The 16,070-nt window shown below is 35.6% G+C and overlaps 1 protein-coding gene across 1 annotated transcript in view; it reads right to left on the reverse strand.

Annotated features, from left to right (window-relative positions):
- The window catches only part of LOC132126891 (PH domain leucine-rich repeat-containing protein phosphatase 2-like), a 60,728-nt gene that overhangs the window by 12,957 nt on the left and 31,701 nt on the right, over nucleotides 1-16,070 (reverse strand). Inside the window, exons 6-11 of the mRNA XM_059538491.1 lie at nucleotides 15,381-15,535; nucleotides 10,206-10,352; nucleotides 7,897-8,127; nucleotides 4,782-4,984; nucleotides 4,645-4,705; nucleotides 1,847-1,942 (exon numbers count right to left, since the gene is read on the reverse strand). Coding sequence (XP_059394474.1) covers nucleotides 1,847-1,942; nucleotides 4,645-4,705; nucleotides 4,782-4,984; nucleotides 7,897-8,127; nucleotides 10,206-10,352; nucleotides 15,381-15,535 — 893 coding nt within the window. The remainder of the gene's footprint in view (nucleotides 1-1,846; nucleotides 1,943-4,644; nucleotides 4,706-4,781; nucleotides 4,985-7,896; nucleotides 8,128-10,205; nucleotides 10,353-15,380; nucleotides 15,536-16,070) is intronic.

Raw genomic sequence — 16,070 nt, forward strand, 5'->3', positions numbered from 1 at the left:
ATATATATATATATATATATATATATATATATATATATATATATATATATATATATATATATATATATATATATATATATATATATAAATAAATTGCAATAATAATAAAAAGAACAGAACTAATTAATTTAAAAAAAGAGAATGCAAGCTCCAAGTTTGTTGTGATTGTTTGTAGGGCTCCAACATCGCTTTCAAAACTGTTGTGATTATCTATCAGTAAGACTATATATATTGTAATGTTAAGTATATACAATAAATATAATATTATTATTAAACTAATAACAAAAATTACTCCAAAATTAAAATATTAAACTAAATTTTAAGCTGCAGCAGAAGAGTTTCATTAAATAAATCATTACTATTGTATTTTTTCACTGTAAAACAAAAAAATCAGTATTTAAAGAAAAATAATACAATTTTACAGTACAACTGTAAAATTACAATATTTCTATTTATAACTGAAGATTTTCAGTAAATAAAGTTAAAATTTTCATTACTTTTTGAATATTTTATGGTCAAAAAATGTGTATTTATGAAAAATAAAATTTAAGTCTTCTGAAGCCAAACAATAGTTTTGTGTGAAGAAAAGACAAAATTAAGTGCCATTTCACTAAAATATAATTAAAATATTATTTACAACTTTTAATTTATAAAAAAAAAATATATATAACAATATATATATATATATATATATATATATATATATATATATATATATATGATAATAAAAATAATAAATTTTTTATTTATAAACAAAATATTATTTAATATAATCTAACATTTACACCTGAATTTGTGAAAAAAAAAAATAGTAAAAAAAATCCATTAGTCACAGGTTCTTGTACGTGTTGTAACCAAAAGCAAGCACACTAGATTGACTATCCTATGAAGAATGGCATGTTAGAGCTGCAAATGAAGATTTTCAGTGAATAACAGCTTTCACATCGTTTTTTCTTTTTTTTTTTTTTTGAGCTTGACAGACATGGTCAATAATGAAGCTGCACAGACAAGAGCTGCATGAAGTCTCTTCAAAAAAATTCCCTTCTCATGGAAAATAACAGCATTATGGGTTTGGAATGACATGAAGTTGAGTAAATAAAGACATAATTCTCTTTTTTGGTGAACCATTCTTTCAAAACAGCAACACAGCATTTTCATGCAGCACTCTCAAATGGGACACAAACTTCAAGCCGCATATTATCTCATTTGTGCACGGCTTTTAGCTCTTTCAGATGCAAATGACTGAATGTTAATGTGGAATTAGCTGGAAATGGTGCTTTCATCAGCTTGGTGTTTACATCACTCTGCTTTGAGACAGCAGAGTGGCCTCATCAAGCGTCTGCTGATGAACGCCGGCCCGTTTCTATTCAGATCCACCTTCTGGCCAGACAGTCCCTTTAACCACATCATTCATATCAAATGGGCAATTTGTGTTGAATAAATAAGTACAAAATGCTGACATTAAGATTCTGCAATGGGGGAACAGGAGGACAGTTTCTTTTTGGAAACTGGCGAAGATGCAAATGCACTTCATACACACACACACACACACACACACACTTGCATTTGTGGTTTACGGGGACTCTTCATAGGCGTAATGGTTTTTATATACTAGTACAAACTGTATTTTCTATCACCCTACACCTAAACCTACCCCTCACAGAAAACTACTGGCAATCGTTTTTAATTTAATAAAAAAACACTTAATATGTTTTTAAGCCCTTCTGGTTTACAGGGACACAGGAAGAGTCCTCATAAACAATGTTTATGTCATAGTACCCAAGTCGTTATACACATTTGTGTCCTCAAAAACCAAATACACCAGTGTACACACACACACACACACCTGGCCGGGAGCTCAGAGAGCAGATTATGGGAGACGTCCAGCACCTCGATCTTCCTGCTGTCACACACCCAGTCTGGCAGGTATTCCAGGAGATTCCTGCAGGAGGGATGGGAATTTACTCCAGGCTAATTACATCAGAGCTTTAGCATTGTACAGGAGAGAGCAGGAGCGCACTGAGCCTCTTGTAAACATCCACACACATCTGCATTACCATGTTCATGTTATAGTGCAAGTACACTAGTAAATACAGAGCCGTGTTATTTTAGTATTATTTATTTATCCTTACGGTATTTATATAAAATTTTTATTAATATTTCTTTAATTCGTTTTTATTTTAATATTTTCAGATTTTATATGTTTTAATAATTTTATTATGCAATTTTGCCTTTTTTATTAGTTTCTGATTTAAAAAAAAAAGTTAATACTTTAAACAGAGGCCAAATAAAATGGCCCTTTGTAAAACCGATATGGTGTTCCACGGCAGCACAACTGCGATGCACGAGCACCTTAGAGGAAAACATCCTGGCGCTCTCCGGTTTTACAGTTTAACTGGTTACCGTGTGATCTGGCGACCAACTTCCTGCTGCAGATGGGATGGAGCAAACTGATGTGATATTATTAAGTGTCTAATAAACGCAGACTTGCTCATTGCATGATTCTGATATTCTTGTAAAGAGTACAAGTTATTTCACCCGTAGCGGCTGAAGTAAGGATAAAATAAAAAATAAAGTAAGTCTGTGTTGGCGCGGGATTCCGTTCACACCAAGCACGATAACTATAAAGATAACTATAAAGATAGTTCTAAAAAAATTTCTCAATATTAAAGAATAGCGGAGTCAACACCACAACTATAACGATAAAGGCACAGAGAAACGATATCGTTGGAATCACTTTTAAGAACGTTTTTTTCTGATGAACGATAAAAACAACCAATCAGAATCAATCCTGCTGTAATGAGCTTGAGAATTTAAAGCAGCAGACGCACGTCCGCTTAGAATACACAGACTATATAGTTCGCTTGTGTGAACGCTAATATCGTTATCTTTATAGTTATTTTTATAGTTATCGTTGTTGGTGTGAACGGGCCTTTAGGGGCATGGAAAACAGGACGCGTGGAAAACGCTAGTCGCACCGCTTTCTCCTTCTTTCCAAAGCGCTCGGGCAATTGCGCCCCTGGGATGTCTGCCGTTGCTAAGCAACCATGCTCTCTCCATGAAGACGCGGAAATTTCAGCAAAGGATAAATGGATTTGCAGCACTAAAAATCACTTGCAGTAGCTCTGCTACTAAATTTATATCAAAATGGCAATCCATATACAGCTATGATCAGCTGTTCCTTCATCTTAGCTGAGCTTTCAACATTGTTACGGGAAAGGATGAAGCTGATTGGTTGGTTCTTGTCACATGACCCACGGTGCGCTTGCGGCATTCTGAAAAGTTGAGATGTTTTTAACTCGCTGCGCTGTGGACGCGCCTGTTTTCGCGTGCACGTCGCGACCGCGTCGCTTCCATTATGAGCGCGCATACCGTGCGCCTACATTGGAAATAACGAACTTGAGCGCGCAAAAGACGCGATATGTGAACGGCCGCTTAAAAGACAGCGCGCCGTGAGACAACAGTCACATACCACCGAGCTACACCGAATCAGCTCCAGATCTCTGGAAACCATGCTAAACCATAGCAGAACCCTGACTACATTTTATGGTTTGTGATGCTAAAGAACATTTCATGACGTCTCAAACACCTGTAAATTTGTGGCTACTGTGGTTTAATTATAAGCACTATCGTAAACTCATATTTACCATAGTAAAATAATTTTCTTTGCCTCTTTATTTTTGTATACTGTAAAAACTTCGACCACATTGGTTGAAAATGAATAAAGGTTGAAATATTATATTAGAAGTTGTACTTATATTTTTTTGTAAAGTTATCCAAAGGATTCATTAGCTAATCAAAAAAGGAATATTAGATTAATTATTTATTGTAGTAAAAATACGTTAAAAATAAAAATGACGTTTCCTTTTTCAACGTCAAATAACGGAAAAAAGAAAACACGCTTCGGCCGCACTGATGTCCCAGGGACACTCAGGTACAGCTGCGCAAGGTGGGGGTATTACTGCCAATTTTCCACCACAAAAGCCGGTCGCTGTCAACTTGCAATGGTCCTTTTCATAACTCAGAATCTCCTGTAACTAGATGCGCGAATGAGGCGAATTCGCGTTTACCGCGCCGCGAGACCTCCAGAGACCTCCAGACTCACGCCTTTACATTGACTTATTGAAATGAATCGTGCCAGACGCTCTATTCGCGTTTGGTGTGAACGCAGCATAAGAGGTCGCTTTCGACGTCACTGGGTCTTATAGGCGCGTAAAATTGCTGGTATTTTCTGTCTAGCTTTCGCAACGCATACTGCACTTTTGAAATTCTTTATTTTCTTTTTCTGCTTGTTTGTGAGTTTTGTTACATCTATATTTTTTGTTTAATTATTTTAAAATTAATAGTGTACATATTTGGTTAAAAGCGATTCCCTATTTTCATTTTCGAAACTTTTTTTGGTTGGTCCGATCGATTGTGCAATCGATTTTCGAAATAAAAGTGACAGCCCTAGTTGTGATGATTGTTATGCGTTTCATTTCAATTAACATCTATTAACCAGCTGAACCATAACATGCAGATTTGTGCATTAAACATCATACATGCTTCGTCTGGCTGAGATTTTGGTGCACTGTCTAGCATTTTCGCTTTTAGTTTGGACAGAAGAACATATTTGCTGCAAGAACACACATGAATTTGAGTTACCTTGATAGGTCCATATGTGTAAGCTGGCTGGGAACAGGGTAGATGTTCACCGTGGTCAGACCTAAGAAAGATTATACAGTGATTACACAGGGTCAATCCTCTGGTTCAGACACGATGCTGTGGAGGTCTGTACTCACGGTTGTCTCTGGCGTGGAGTGAGCGCAGGGTGAAGCCGCTGAGCGTCAGGGCTCTCAGCTGGTTCCTCTGACACTGCAGGCTCTCCAGACCGCAGGCCGAGCTCAGGTCCAGAGACGTCAGCTGGTTGTCTCTCAGGTCCAGCTGGGTGAGATGTTTGACCGGCTCCAGAGTTTCGCTTTTAACACAGCGGAGGCCATTTAATCTGCACACAAAAACACAGGCCTAATGTCAGCTGCAGATATACTGAAGATCAACCCAAGCGAAGAATCCAAATGGCAAAAATAATATTGGTGGACAAAGAAACGAATAAAAAAATAAATGAACAGAGTGGAGCTCTGGGACACCAAGGATCGAATCTTTTTATATTTATTTGAAGCTCAGAGAATAAGTCTACTGTAGTTTTTGCTTGTGCATCCAAAAAACCTAAATGCTACATTGCGGTTGAATTATATTAAATAACTCTACATTATCGAATATTGTTATAATCTAATTCAATATTGAAATATTAAATTGATTTCTATTAAACATGGTTTCAGTGAATCTGTTCGCTCAAACGATTAAATTTAAATGAACAAGTTCAACTAATGAGTCACTGATTCATCCGAGTCATGAATTATGAATTATTTTCATAAAATACAATTTCCAGTTTACCAGTCTGATAAAAATAAGATTTTACATATCAGAAATCCAGAATGATGGTAATTATAACATCACAGGAAGAAGAAAAAAACAAGTGTGTACAGACATATGCAAAATATACTTTCTAGAATTCAAAATATATTCACAAATAATAAATAAAAACTGCCAATAGCATATTGACAGATCTTTTACATATATTACTGATAGCGAATATAAATATAAAAATGTTACACATACATTAATAAATAGTAAGCAGCACAATGGTTTCCAACATTAGTAATAATGTTTCTTGAGCAACGAATCAGCATAATACAATGATTTCTGAAGACACTCGAGACTTCAGTAATGATGCTGAAAATTCAGCTTTGCATCACAAGAATAAATTCTGTTTTAAAATATATTAAAATAGAAAACAGTTATTTTAAACTGCAAAAATATTTCACAATATTACTGTTTGTACTGTATTTTTTATTAAATATATGCAGTGTTAATGAGCGTAAGAGTCTTCGTCAAAAACAAAAAAATTTCTCAACCCAATCTATTAGCTAATATTTTTAGATTATATGTTATAAACAGCAAATGCAAAGAATATTTTTCCAGATTTTACATGCATATTGACTTGACGTTTAGGTGACACTTTGTGGAGGTCAGGCCTGAAAAACCAGCAATGACCTTCACAAGGGTTCATCTTGTTTTCTCCTGAATTGAACCGAACAGCTTCCCGTTATGAGACCACACAGTTGGCTAATGACGGGCGATCAGGGCCAAATGATGGGCGCATTAAACCTTTCTTGTTTATTGGAAACCCCCCATGAACTCAAACTCCCGCTCACATCTGTCTGGTGTGTGGGTGTGTGAGGAGCGCTGGGAAAATCAAGCAGAAAAGCTCAAAGCTGGTTCAGGTGACAGATGCCTCGGTCTCTCTCTGAGTTCCCACCACAGCTCTGCTCTGTGTGTTACAAGTCTGGCTGCATTTCTAATCCACAGCAGGAGCGGTCAGGAGCCAGGAAACCCACAAACCTCAGGCCGTCTTTACTCATTCTCTCTCTCAGGTGAGTCACAGACTGTGAGCTGCCATCAAAACCACAGGCTGGTAGAAAAACTGACTATGAGGAGAGCAATCGTGACTGTAAAAGACCGGGCAGCCTCAACATCAGACCGTCTGATGCATACTGCACTCAAACACTGAGCAATATCACCATCTCCATCCTGATCATCTGGTTTTATGAAGCTGGAAGTAAAGCCATACAGGTTATGACTTGTGCTTTTAAACATCAAATAAGATTAAAATGTCTTAGTAACATAAAATCTTTGAAAGATATTCAGATTTTAGTCGGAGGAACTTAAAGTATGGTTAAAAATTGTTATTTATTTTTTTATTTATATACATTTGAGAAAAGTCTCTTACGCCCATCAAGGCTTCATTTATTGGAATAAAGATACAGTAAAAATAGTGTTACTTTGATATAATATTAAGAAAAATTTAATAACTATTTTGTATTTTAATATATTTTAAATTGTAATTTATTCCTGTGATCAAATCTGAATTTTCAGCTTCATTACTCCAGTCTTCAATGTCACATGACCCTTCAGAAATAATCTAATATGATGATTTGCTGCTCAATAATAATTTCTTTTCATTATCATTTTTATCAGTGTTGAAAACAGTTTTGTTGCTATATTATTGTAGAAAGTGATCACACACACACACACACACACACACACACACACACACACACACACACACACACACACACACACACACACGCACACACACACACGCACACACACACACACTGCCATGAAAAGGTTTTAGCCCCCTTCCCAGGGTTTTTTTTTTTTTTTTGCATATTGGTCACTTAAAATATATATAAGCAGGATTCTTTGACAAATAGAAAGTTAAAAATATATATATATATATTTTTGCAACATTATAAATATTTTTACTGTCACCTTTGACCAATTTAATGCATCCTTGCTGAATAAAAGTATTAATTTCTTCAAATAAATAAATAATTAAAAAAATGAAAACTTGAAGTATCTGATCCGAACTGTAAATTCTGCTTTGTTTCCTGAATAAGGTCTGCGAACAATCAGTATCTATAAACATTTTCTTTTTGTTGAAAACATAGTTTGCTATGTTTTCTATGTCAGACAGTCGGTCTTTTCCGGTCAGAAATGGGCATTTTTGGTCAGAATAATGTGCTAAAGAGTGCTGTAGTCTGTCTGCATGTGACAGAGCCACGAAACAGAGCTGTGCTGCTGTCAGTCACTTCTGTGATTTACTGATAGCTGATCTTATTACATTACTATTGTATATAGATCCTGCATTATGCATAACGTCTGAGCTGAGAGTAATAACATACAGACAGGTGACAGACAGAAGAGAGAGAGAGAGGAGGGACAGAAGGAGATGAAGCAATGCCACACAGAGATAGACAGATAGATAAGAGGAAGAGGTTTCTAAAGGCTCACCGTAAATCAATACTCTTAATGTGAGTCATTCGGAGCAGGCTGAACAGATCCAGAGTCTCCACCCTGTTCCCCGCCATCGCCAGCTTGTCCAGGGCCCCGAGGCGCTCCACCACGCCGGGGACGAGAGGGAAGTCATTGAAGGAGAGACCCAAGCTGCAGAGCTGCGTCAGGTTTCCCAGCTCCTCCGGAAGAGACTCGAGGAGATTCCCGTCCAAACACAGCATCTGTAAGCTGAGCAGATCACAGCCAGACAGACCCGCAGTTTAAATATGGAGAATTATAACGTTACTATGATATTAAAGATGCTAGTTTTTACATTGTTGTCAATATTGTTTAGGCATATTTTTATTAAAATTAACAGATATGAACTTTCATAACAGTAGAATGTTTTTGTTTTATGCTTGTTCTAGACTTGTTATGTATACAAGCTTTTGGCCAAATACAGTGTTGGGTGTAACGCGTTACTGTAATTAAATTACTTATCCACTGATGAAGTAAAGGAAGGGGTTACTGCTCAGTTTTAGGTCATTTAATTACAGTTACTTATAAAGTACTTGAGATACATACAGTAAATACATTTCAACAGTTCTAAAATCAATACTGAATTTGAAATCAAAATTTACCGTCTAAAGATAAAAAAGGGCCTACTTTTATGCGTGTACACTGACAATAACAACAAAACATTGTGCTTTTGTAAAATCAAAAAAAATGAATAAACAGGGTGCACTTTCTGCCGTCTCGGTCTCTATGAGGAACTTTGTACACGTCACAAACTCAGTGAATATTTGTCACAGAGACAGTCTACTTTATAATGAACGAATTCAAATCGAAAACGAATATTCTCAGATTATGTAATCTGTATGAAACTTAAGCGAGGTACAGTCTTTCCCGTATCTGTCACCTGCGCACAAACACCCTCATCTACATACAAAAAATATTTAAAAAAATAAAGATTAGTCTAATTTTCCTCATTTTTTAAAGAAGTCCAGCTATGAGGTATTAACCTCAGAAGAACCGGCACAGCCTTATTCAGCAGAGAAGATTTATGTAATTATGTATTTATGTAATTTATTCTTACCTACATTAGTTCACCTGTTATTTTTACATAAACCTGTACGGATTGTAATAGTTGGGCTTTTCCTGAACATATTTCCAAACTGAAATGTATAGTTTAACTTTTCTTAAGCTTTTCTGTTATTCAGACTATTTCTATTTTTTAACCAAAGAAGGTTACATTTTTTATAAAAATGTTTAAGTATTACAGTTGTTTTAAAGCTAAAAGGCTAAACTATTCGATGTTTGACTCAAACGGTTTAATTTCTACTAAGGTTTACAGGGATTTTAAGATGTAGCTTACTTAATCTGAATAATAACTGAAAGTTACTTAATGAGTTACTAAGTTACTTTTCAGACAGAGTAATTAGTAAAGTAAATTTAAATACAATATTGATTATGCCATTAGTAATAGTGATTAATTACTTTTTGAAACACCGGCCATAAAGCAAATCTAAAATGTAACAGTTATGCTGAAGAACACTTTTTATTAACTGCCAAATGTATAAATATCATTAATAAATGTAATTATTTGTTGAACATTGGTGTCTTTTTTATCCATCATATCTCTGTTGCCACTTTATCTGATGACTAAAAACAATGTTTAAAGAGAATGCATGCCCTCAAAGACAGTTGCTTTACTAAATTAATCTTCATATTATATTATATTACATTATATAATATAAGATATGCTTGGCACTATCCTGTTGATTCAGTAAGACTCTGCAGGCCTCCGTCATGTTCAGAGCACCTCGTATATAAAGCTGAGCTGAGGGCAGTGAAACTAGGCTGATTTTTATGCTTGATTTAATCTGCTAGAGTAATATGCACGGCTGAACTTCATGCATTTCACTGGCTCACTTAGGGGAAAAAAGAAGTCGGTTTGACAGGCTTTTTGGTAGCACACTTGAACATAGCTGACTGTAATTGCAGGAGCAGCGGTGCTATAAAGCACTGAATATTTTAAACTCAATCATGCAAATCAAAGGATTATTTAGATTATAACCCACAATCGCTCTCATTATGTTCTTCGATGTTTTTCAAATGACCTACACGGCACATTTGTGCACTTCGAGCTGATTACTCAAAGAGAGAGGTTACATTGGCAGGAACCGCTCCAAAATCAGAGTTCAACTAAACGAGCACATGTTTTCTGTTTTAGATCAGCTACAGCAACAAACAAACAAACAACGGTATATAATGATCCAGTTAAAGTCTGGCCGAAGAGAGGGTGTGGTGTGATGTGTGCTGCTGACCTCTGGAGGTTTTGGAGGCGGGCCGGGACAGAAGTGAGGCCGTTGCAGGACAGATACAGCTCCGTCAGAGTCTGGATCTCACACAGAGACTCCGGGAAGACGCCCAGCCCATTGTGAGAAAGATTCAAGCTCCTCAGCTGGCCAAATCTGCGGAGATATGCAGTGCTCTTAATGGACACGCTTATTTCCTGATGATATGACTCTATCATGAGACACGAGAAACACTCATGCATAATGGATTTACATCAAATGCATTTAGACAGCAAACAAACAAACTGTTTCTCTACATCTATAAGACCAGAAATGATCAGAAATTAATTTAATAATAACTGATTCTAATAAGAACTTCATTTGTTCACAGCCATTTATTTATTAATACTACTTTTATTGTTTTAAATAAAATAATCATCAATAAATGAAGAATCTTAGCATAAAACTCTGGCATATTTCCGTAAAGACGTGTCCTGGAGACAAATTAAGATGTTCACTGGAGATAGTTTGGATCCAAATGTTAAATAATGTGACCATATCTAATATCCCTTGCAGAGATTTTCTTTCAGTAACTTTTGGAGGTTAATTGACTAAAGGAGAAGAGAAACATCAAACAAATTCTATAAATATTAAAAACAAAAATTAATTAATCTGCCATATACTGTAAAATGTACCTCTCCATTATTACAAGTCCAAAAGTAACATTCAAGTTAGGATACGTGTGTGTGTGTGTGTGTTTTTAAAAGAAATTAATACTTTTATTCAGCAACGATGCATTCAATTGATGAAAGGTGACTCTAAAGTCATTTATAAAGGTTACAAGTTTCTATTCATCAGAGAGAGAACATATATAAAACGTGAAAAAACTGTTTTCAACAAAGATTATTTGGATTTAACAGCAATATCTAGAAATGGTATTTTTAGCTTTGTTTGAAAAAAATGTTTGCAAATCAAATTAAATAATGAAATAGAAAATACAAAAAATACAAAAATAAATCCTCATTTGCCAAAATAAAATGTAAAAAAAATGCTCCTGACCTCTAAATGTCGGACAATTGTTATTTTATTTATTTTTATCATCAGTTCTCTTTTTAGATTTTATTTTTAAGTTGAAGTAATATTATTATGATTTTTCATTTAAGTCTCCCTCTCCCTCTCTCTATATATAGAAGGATATATTAGGATTATTTTTGCATTTTTAAAAATCAAAATCTTTTGCAACATTATAAATGTCTTACTTTTGATCAATAAAATTGTCCTTGCTGAATAACATGATTCATTTCTTTCTTTACTGAGAGAAGTAGCAGCACAGCTCTCCTCAACAAGCGGCTTGTTCTGAAATCTCATTCATGTCTGTTGCACACACAGCGTAGGACGAGCTGTGCTGAGGGTTATGGCTTTGCTCAAATCTATAAATATGAGCAACAGAAACAGTGATGGCTTAGGAACGAGCACTAATAAAATAAGCACTTGCGGTATAAATGACTATTACTTCAAAAGTCTCTTGTTTCAGGCCCAGTGACATCATCGCAAGCCTGTCCCTGTCCCGGTCTCTCCTGATTTCCCACACTCCTGTTTCCGGTAACTGGCTCAAAGGCCTTTGTGTCCTTGTTACCACAGGCAAATGACACTGTCAGATAGGGCTATTCATGGACGGATGACTGCCAAAGAGCACTTAGAGCCAGCCCAGAGCAACCGCCTGACACCACAAAAACCACTAGAGCACCAAACATGAAGACGAGAGTCTGCAGCGAATCATGTGGATGGGAGGAAAGGCATGACACAGCCGTGGAGGTGGCAGCTTGACTCAGAGCATATGCTGAGCTCTCGGCTCTCTCGCTCTCACACACACCATCAGCCTACGCATCCTGCACCGCCCACCGCACACAGTTACTAAATATATAACACAGCTGAGACAAGCAGAGCGAGAGAGACCGAGAGAGAGAGAGAGAGAGAGAGAGAGACAGAGAGAGAGAGACAGAGAGAGAGAGAGAGACAGAGAAGACCAGAAAGGAGAAGTTAAGGAGAAAAGCTTTCTGAAGGTTTTCTCAAGTAGTAACATGACAGAGAAGCTTCTTTCACGAGACAAAAATGAAAGGGTTATGCTTCAATCCAAAATCAACACAAATACAATGAGATGCTTAAACTGGAATTAATGGCAATGATGTTTTATTTGTATATTTTCAGTTCTCCTTTTAGTTTTTTCATAATATTGTTGTGCTTTTGTCAGGTTTTTTTTTTTTTAAAGTGCTTTATTTTTATTTCATGTTTATTTTTAGCAGTTCTAGCACTCATTTTACTTCAGTTAGTTGCAATATTTCTAGATTTCATTTGAACAATTTTAATTTTGTATGTAATGTTAATTTTGCTTCTGCAATTTTTCCAAGGTTTGTTTTGTTATGGTTTATTGCAGTTAAGTGTTTTTTAGTACCACTGATAAGCTATTATAGTAAATAAATAAATAAATCAAGAGAGAGAGAGAGAGAGAGAGAGAGTATGAATTGGTTTCTACTTTTAATATTTTCACTTTAATTTTAAAGCTCCAACCATTTTCTTTTGTTTGTCATTTTTTTTAAATATGTATAGTTATTTTATTTTTTAGTTGTAGTTTATTTAGTTTTAGTTACTCTAGCACTTTAGGATAAATGAAAATGAAAAATAAGACAACTGTTTTTTGTTTTGTTTTTCCATTAAAGATTTGTTTCCAAGCAACAATTTCTCAATCAAGAAGCCGTTTCACTAAGGAATAAAACTAATAATTAAAAAGAAATTCCCATTACATGCCAACTTTAAAAGCCTACCCACTACCCAGTTTATGCTCACAGTCTATTGAAATACAAAAAATAGATATAATTTAAACCTTCAATTACATCAAACTGCATCACTCTACATTTTGCTGCTTTCAGTTTATTTAAAAAAATTAATGAATGAACAGAATGTGTCCAAACAAGATGCATAGTGCATTACATTAATAATATTTAATGTAAAAATGTATTCTATATATATATATATATATATATATATTAGGGGTGTAACGGTTCACAAAATTCACGGTTCGGTTCGATACAATACACTGGTGTCACGGTTCGGTTCGGTTCGTTTTAGATACAGCAAAAAGAAAAAATTTGCAGATAAATTTCCTTGATTTTTAAAAAATGTTTTATTTATTAAAACTAACAAAGTATGTTTTTTTTGTTTTTTTTACATTGAACAATGATGGAGCTATTCTTTACCCATCTTCTATGGTGTTTTCTTAGCAGCATACTGTATAAAACAAAAACAGCTCCTTATAAAAAAAAATGAAAATGTTATATTATTGTAGTAGTTATGAACAAATACAAAGATGTAACTTTTTATATGGAACTCTATAACTCTTTATATTGAGTGTGTTTTTACTCAATTGGTTCTCTATAGGGCTTATGTTTTTTGGAACAAAGCAGGAATTACGGTCTGTCTGAAATGGGCTCGTGAAGGAATATTGTAACGGGGCTCAATTACATTAAGCATGTTCTTAAAACCTACGTTTTCCACTACAGAGTAAGGCGCTCGCTCACTCAGTACGCGCTAAAGGCTCGTTGCAAAATGGCTAATGCGTTTAACAGACCAGAAATAGAAGATCCTCTAATAACCAACAGGTCTGGTGTTTGGGTGCACTTTGGATTCCCTGTAAGCTATAATGGTGATGATAGAATGAATGGTAAATAGTAAGGTCATATCCGCGGTTATAACGTAAATGTAGCCTACCAATCACCGTGGTGATGTCTTTTGCCCTGTTTGAATCCGTTGGAAATGTCTGTCTAAATGCTGCGGGGATAGTTTGCTGCGTGTATGTTTCTCCTTTTTTCCGTCTTTTCCCAGATACTGACACACTAAGGTGATGTCGGTGTAAATGAGTTGACATGTTTCAAGTATTCCCGCTGGTGATTTTTTTTTTTTTTTTTTATTCCCGCTGGTGTACCCTACCCTTACGAAAATTAACCATGGTTTTACTACAAATAAAACCAAAAAACCATGGTTACTATAGTTAAAACATGGTAACCACAAATTAACCATGGTTTTGCTATATTAACCATGGTTTAACCATGGTATTTGTAGTAAATCTGTAGTTCTACAAATGGTAATCAACACGCCAAAAAACCATGGGTTACTACAGTTTTACTATAATAAAACCATGGTTATTTTTCGTAAGGGATAGATGCGACATATCGTTGTTTTTTTTATCCACCGCTCTCTTGCCATCACCATTATAGCTTACAGGGAATCCAAAGTGCACCCAAACACCAGACCTGTTGGTTATTGGAGGATCTTCTATTTCTGGTCTGTTAAACGCATTGGCCATTTTGCAACGCGCCTTCAGCGTGTATTACTGAGTGAGCGAGCGCCTGACTGAGTAGCCTAACATAAACATATAAGTTGGTGTTTTTTTCTTCTTCGGGGGTGTCAGGGGCGTTGCCTGTTACGTCGTTTGGGTTATTGGTCTAACTTGTTGAACGCATATCATTATATTTCACTTTTTTTTTTTTTCAAATATAATTAATTAGTGCAACGAACCGTTCGGTCCATAATGCGTACCGCGTACCGAACCGAAAGCCTCGTACCGAACGGTTCAATACGAATACGCGTATCGTTACACCCCTAATATATATATATAAAGATTTATGTTAAGAAATTAGGGACAATTTAGGCTTCTTATACAATTTTGTTCTGTTAATTTAGGGGTGAAACATGACCTAGAAATTTATTTTGCATTGAGAAATACATATGGCCTGTTTACTGCTGCGTCGTCATCTAATGATAACCAAACCATTTTAAACAACTCTAATCATGGTTGATGATTAACATGCGATACATCATCTCTTCTGTAATCTCCCATTTAGTGATGCTCTTATTGCTTGTGTTTGCTCAGAAGCGGCTGTCATTGACATACAGTAAGTGCATGTACACAATAAACAGCTCTTCTACCATTGACATCGAGTCTGTGTGCACAGCAGCACAGTGAGAAACTACAGCCTAAATTGATGCACAAGTCCGTGATTATGCAAAGAGCATCCAAGAAAGGTTTTTCTAAAGTGCACCAACCAGGAAAACATTAGCTCTTTCCGTCCACAATTTACATACAGCAGACAAACCATCACTGAACAGTAATGTAGTAAGCATAAAGTTCGTATCTAATGCTGAATTCACCTGCTGAAGTTGATGAGTCCTCCAGGGCCGTCCAGACTCATGAAGTTGTGTCGTAGGTTGAGGTGTGTGACGTCCTGGCAGTAGAAGAGATACTCGGACACGTCCTCCAGACTGTAGCAGGACAAATCCACCAGACTGATGGTCTGAGACACCACCTACGAAACACACAGCTCATCAACGTCCTGCTCTTTACTCACCCTTATGCTTCTACACGGCTAATATCAAAAATAAGGTTATGCATGAAGCAAAGCCTAACCATGGGAAAATCAGTTTACTGCAAGGCCTTGGCTTGAATGCTTTATTGCTTGGAACAATGGTAAAAGACAGCCAATGTTATGCAAAGATGCATTTATTTAATTAGTTAACCATTTTTCGACTGTTATTTCATGTCAGGTTTGAATAAGAATTACAATATTTTGTTCACCAAGAAATATCAGCTTTATTAAAATGTGCTCCCATCCAATCAGATTGTTAAGCTGCAAAAAACATTGCATTTAGGAGTTGCTGAGGATCTCAGCGGTGACATCATCATTCAGTCAAAATGCCTAAGGATTATAATGATCTTAATATGATACAGATAATCTTTATTCATTTCTATTATTATTCATAACAAAGGGTTAAAGAGGAAAAGCAACTTTACTTAAAAATATTACAACAGGTTGAAAATTCATGTTATATTATATCATTTTA

Source organism: Carassius carassius, chromosome 3 (genome assembly GCF_963082965.1).
Source record: "Carassius carassius chromosome 3, fCarCar2.1, whole genome shotgun sequence".
In the NCBI taxonomy this organism is placed as follows: domain Eukaryota; kingdom Metazoa; phylum Chordata; class Actinopteri; order Cypriniformes; family Cyprinidae; genus Carassius; species Carassius carassius.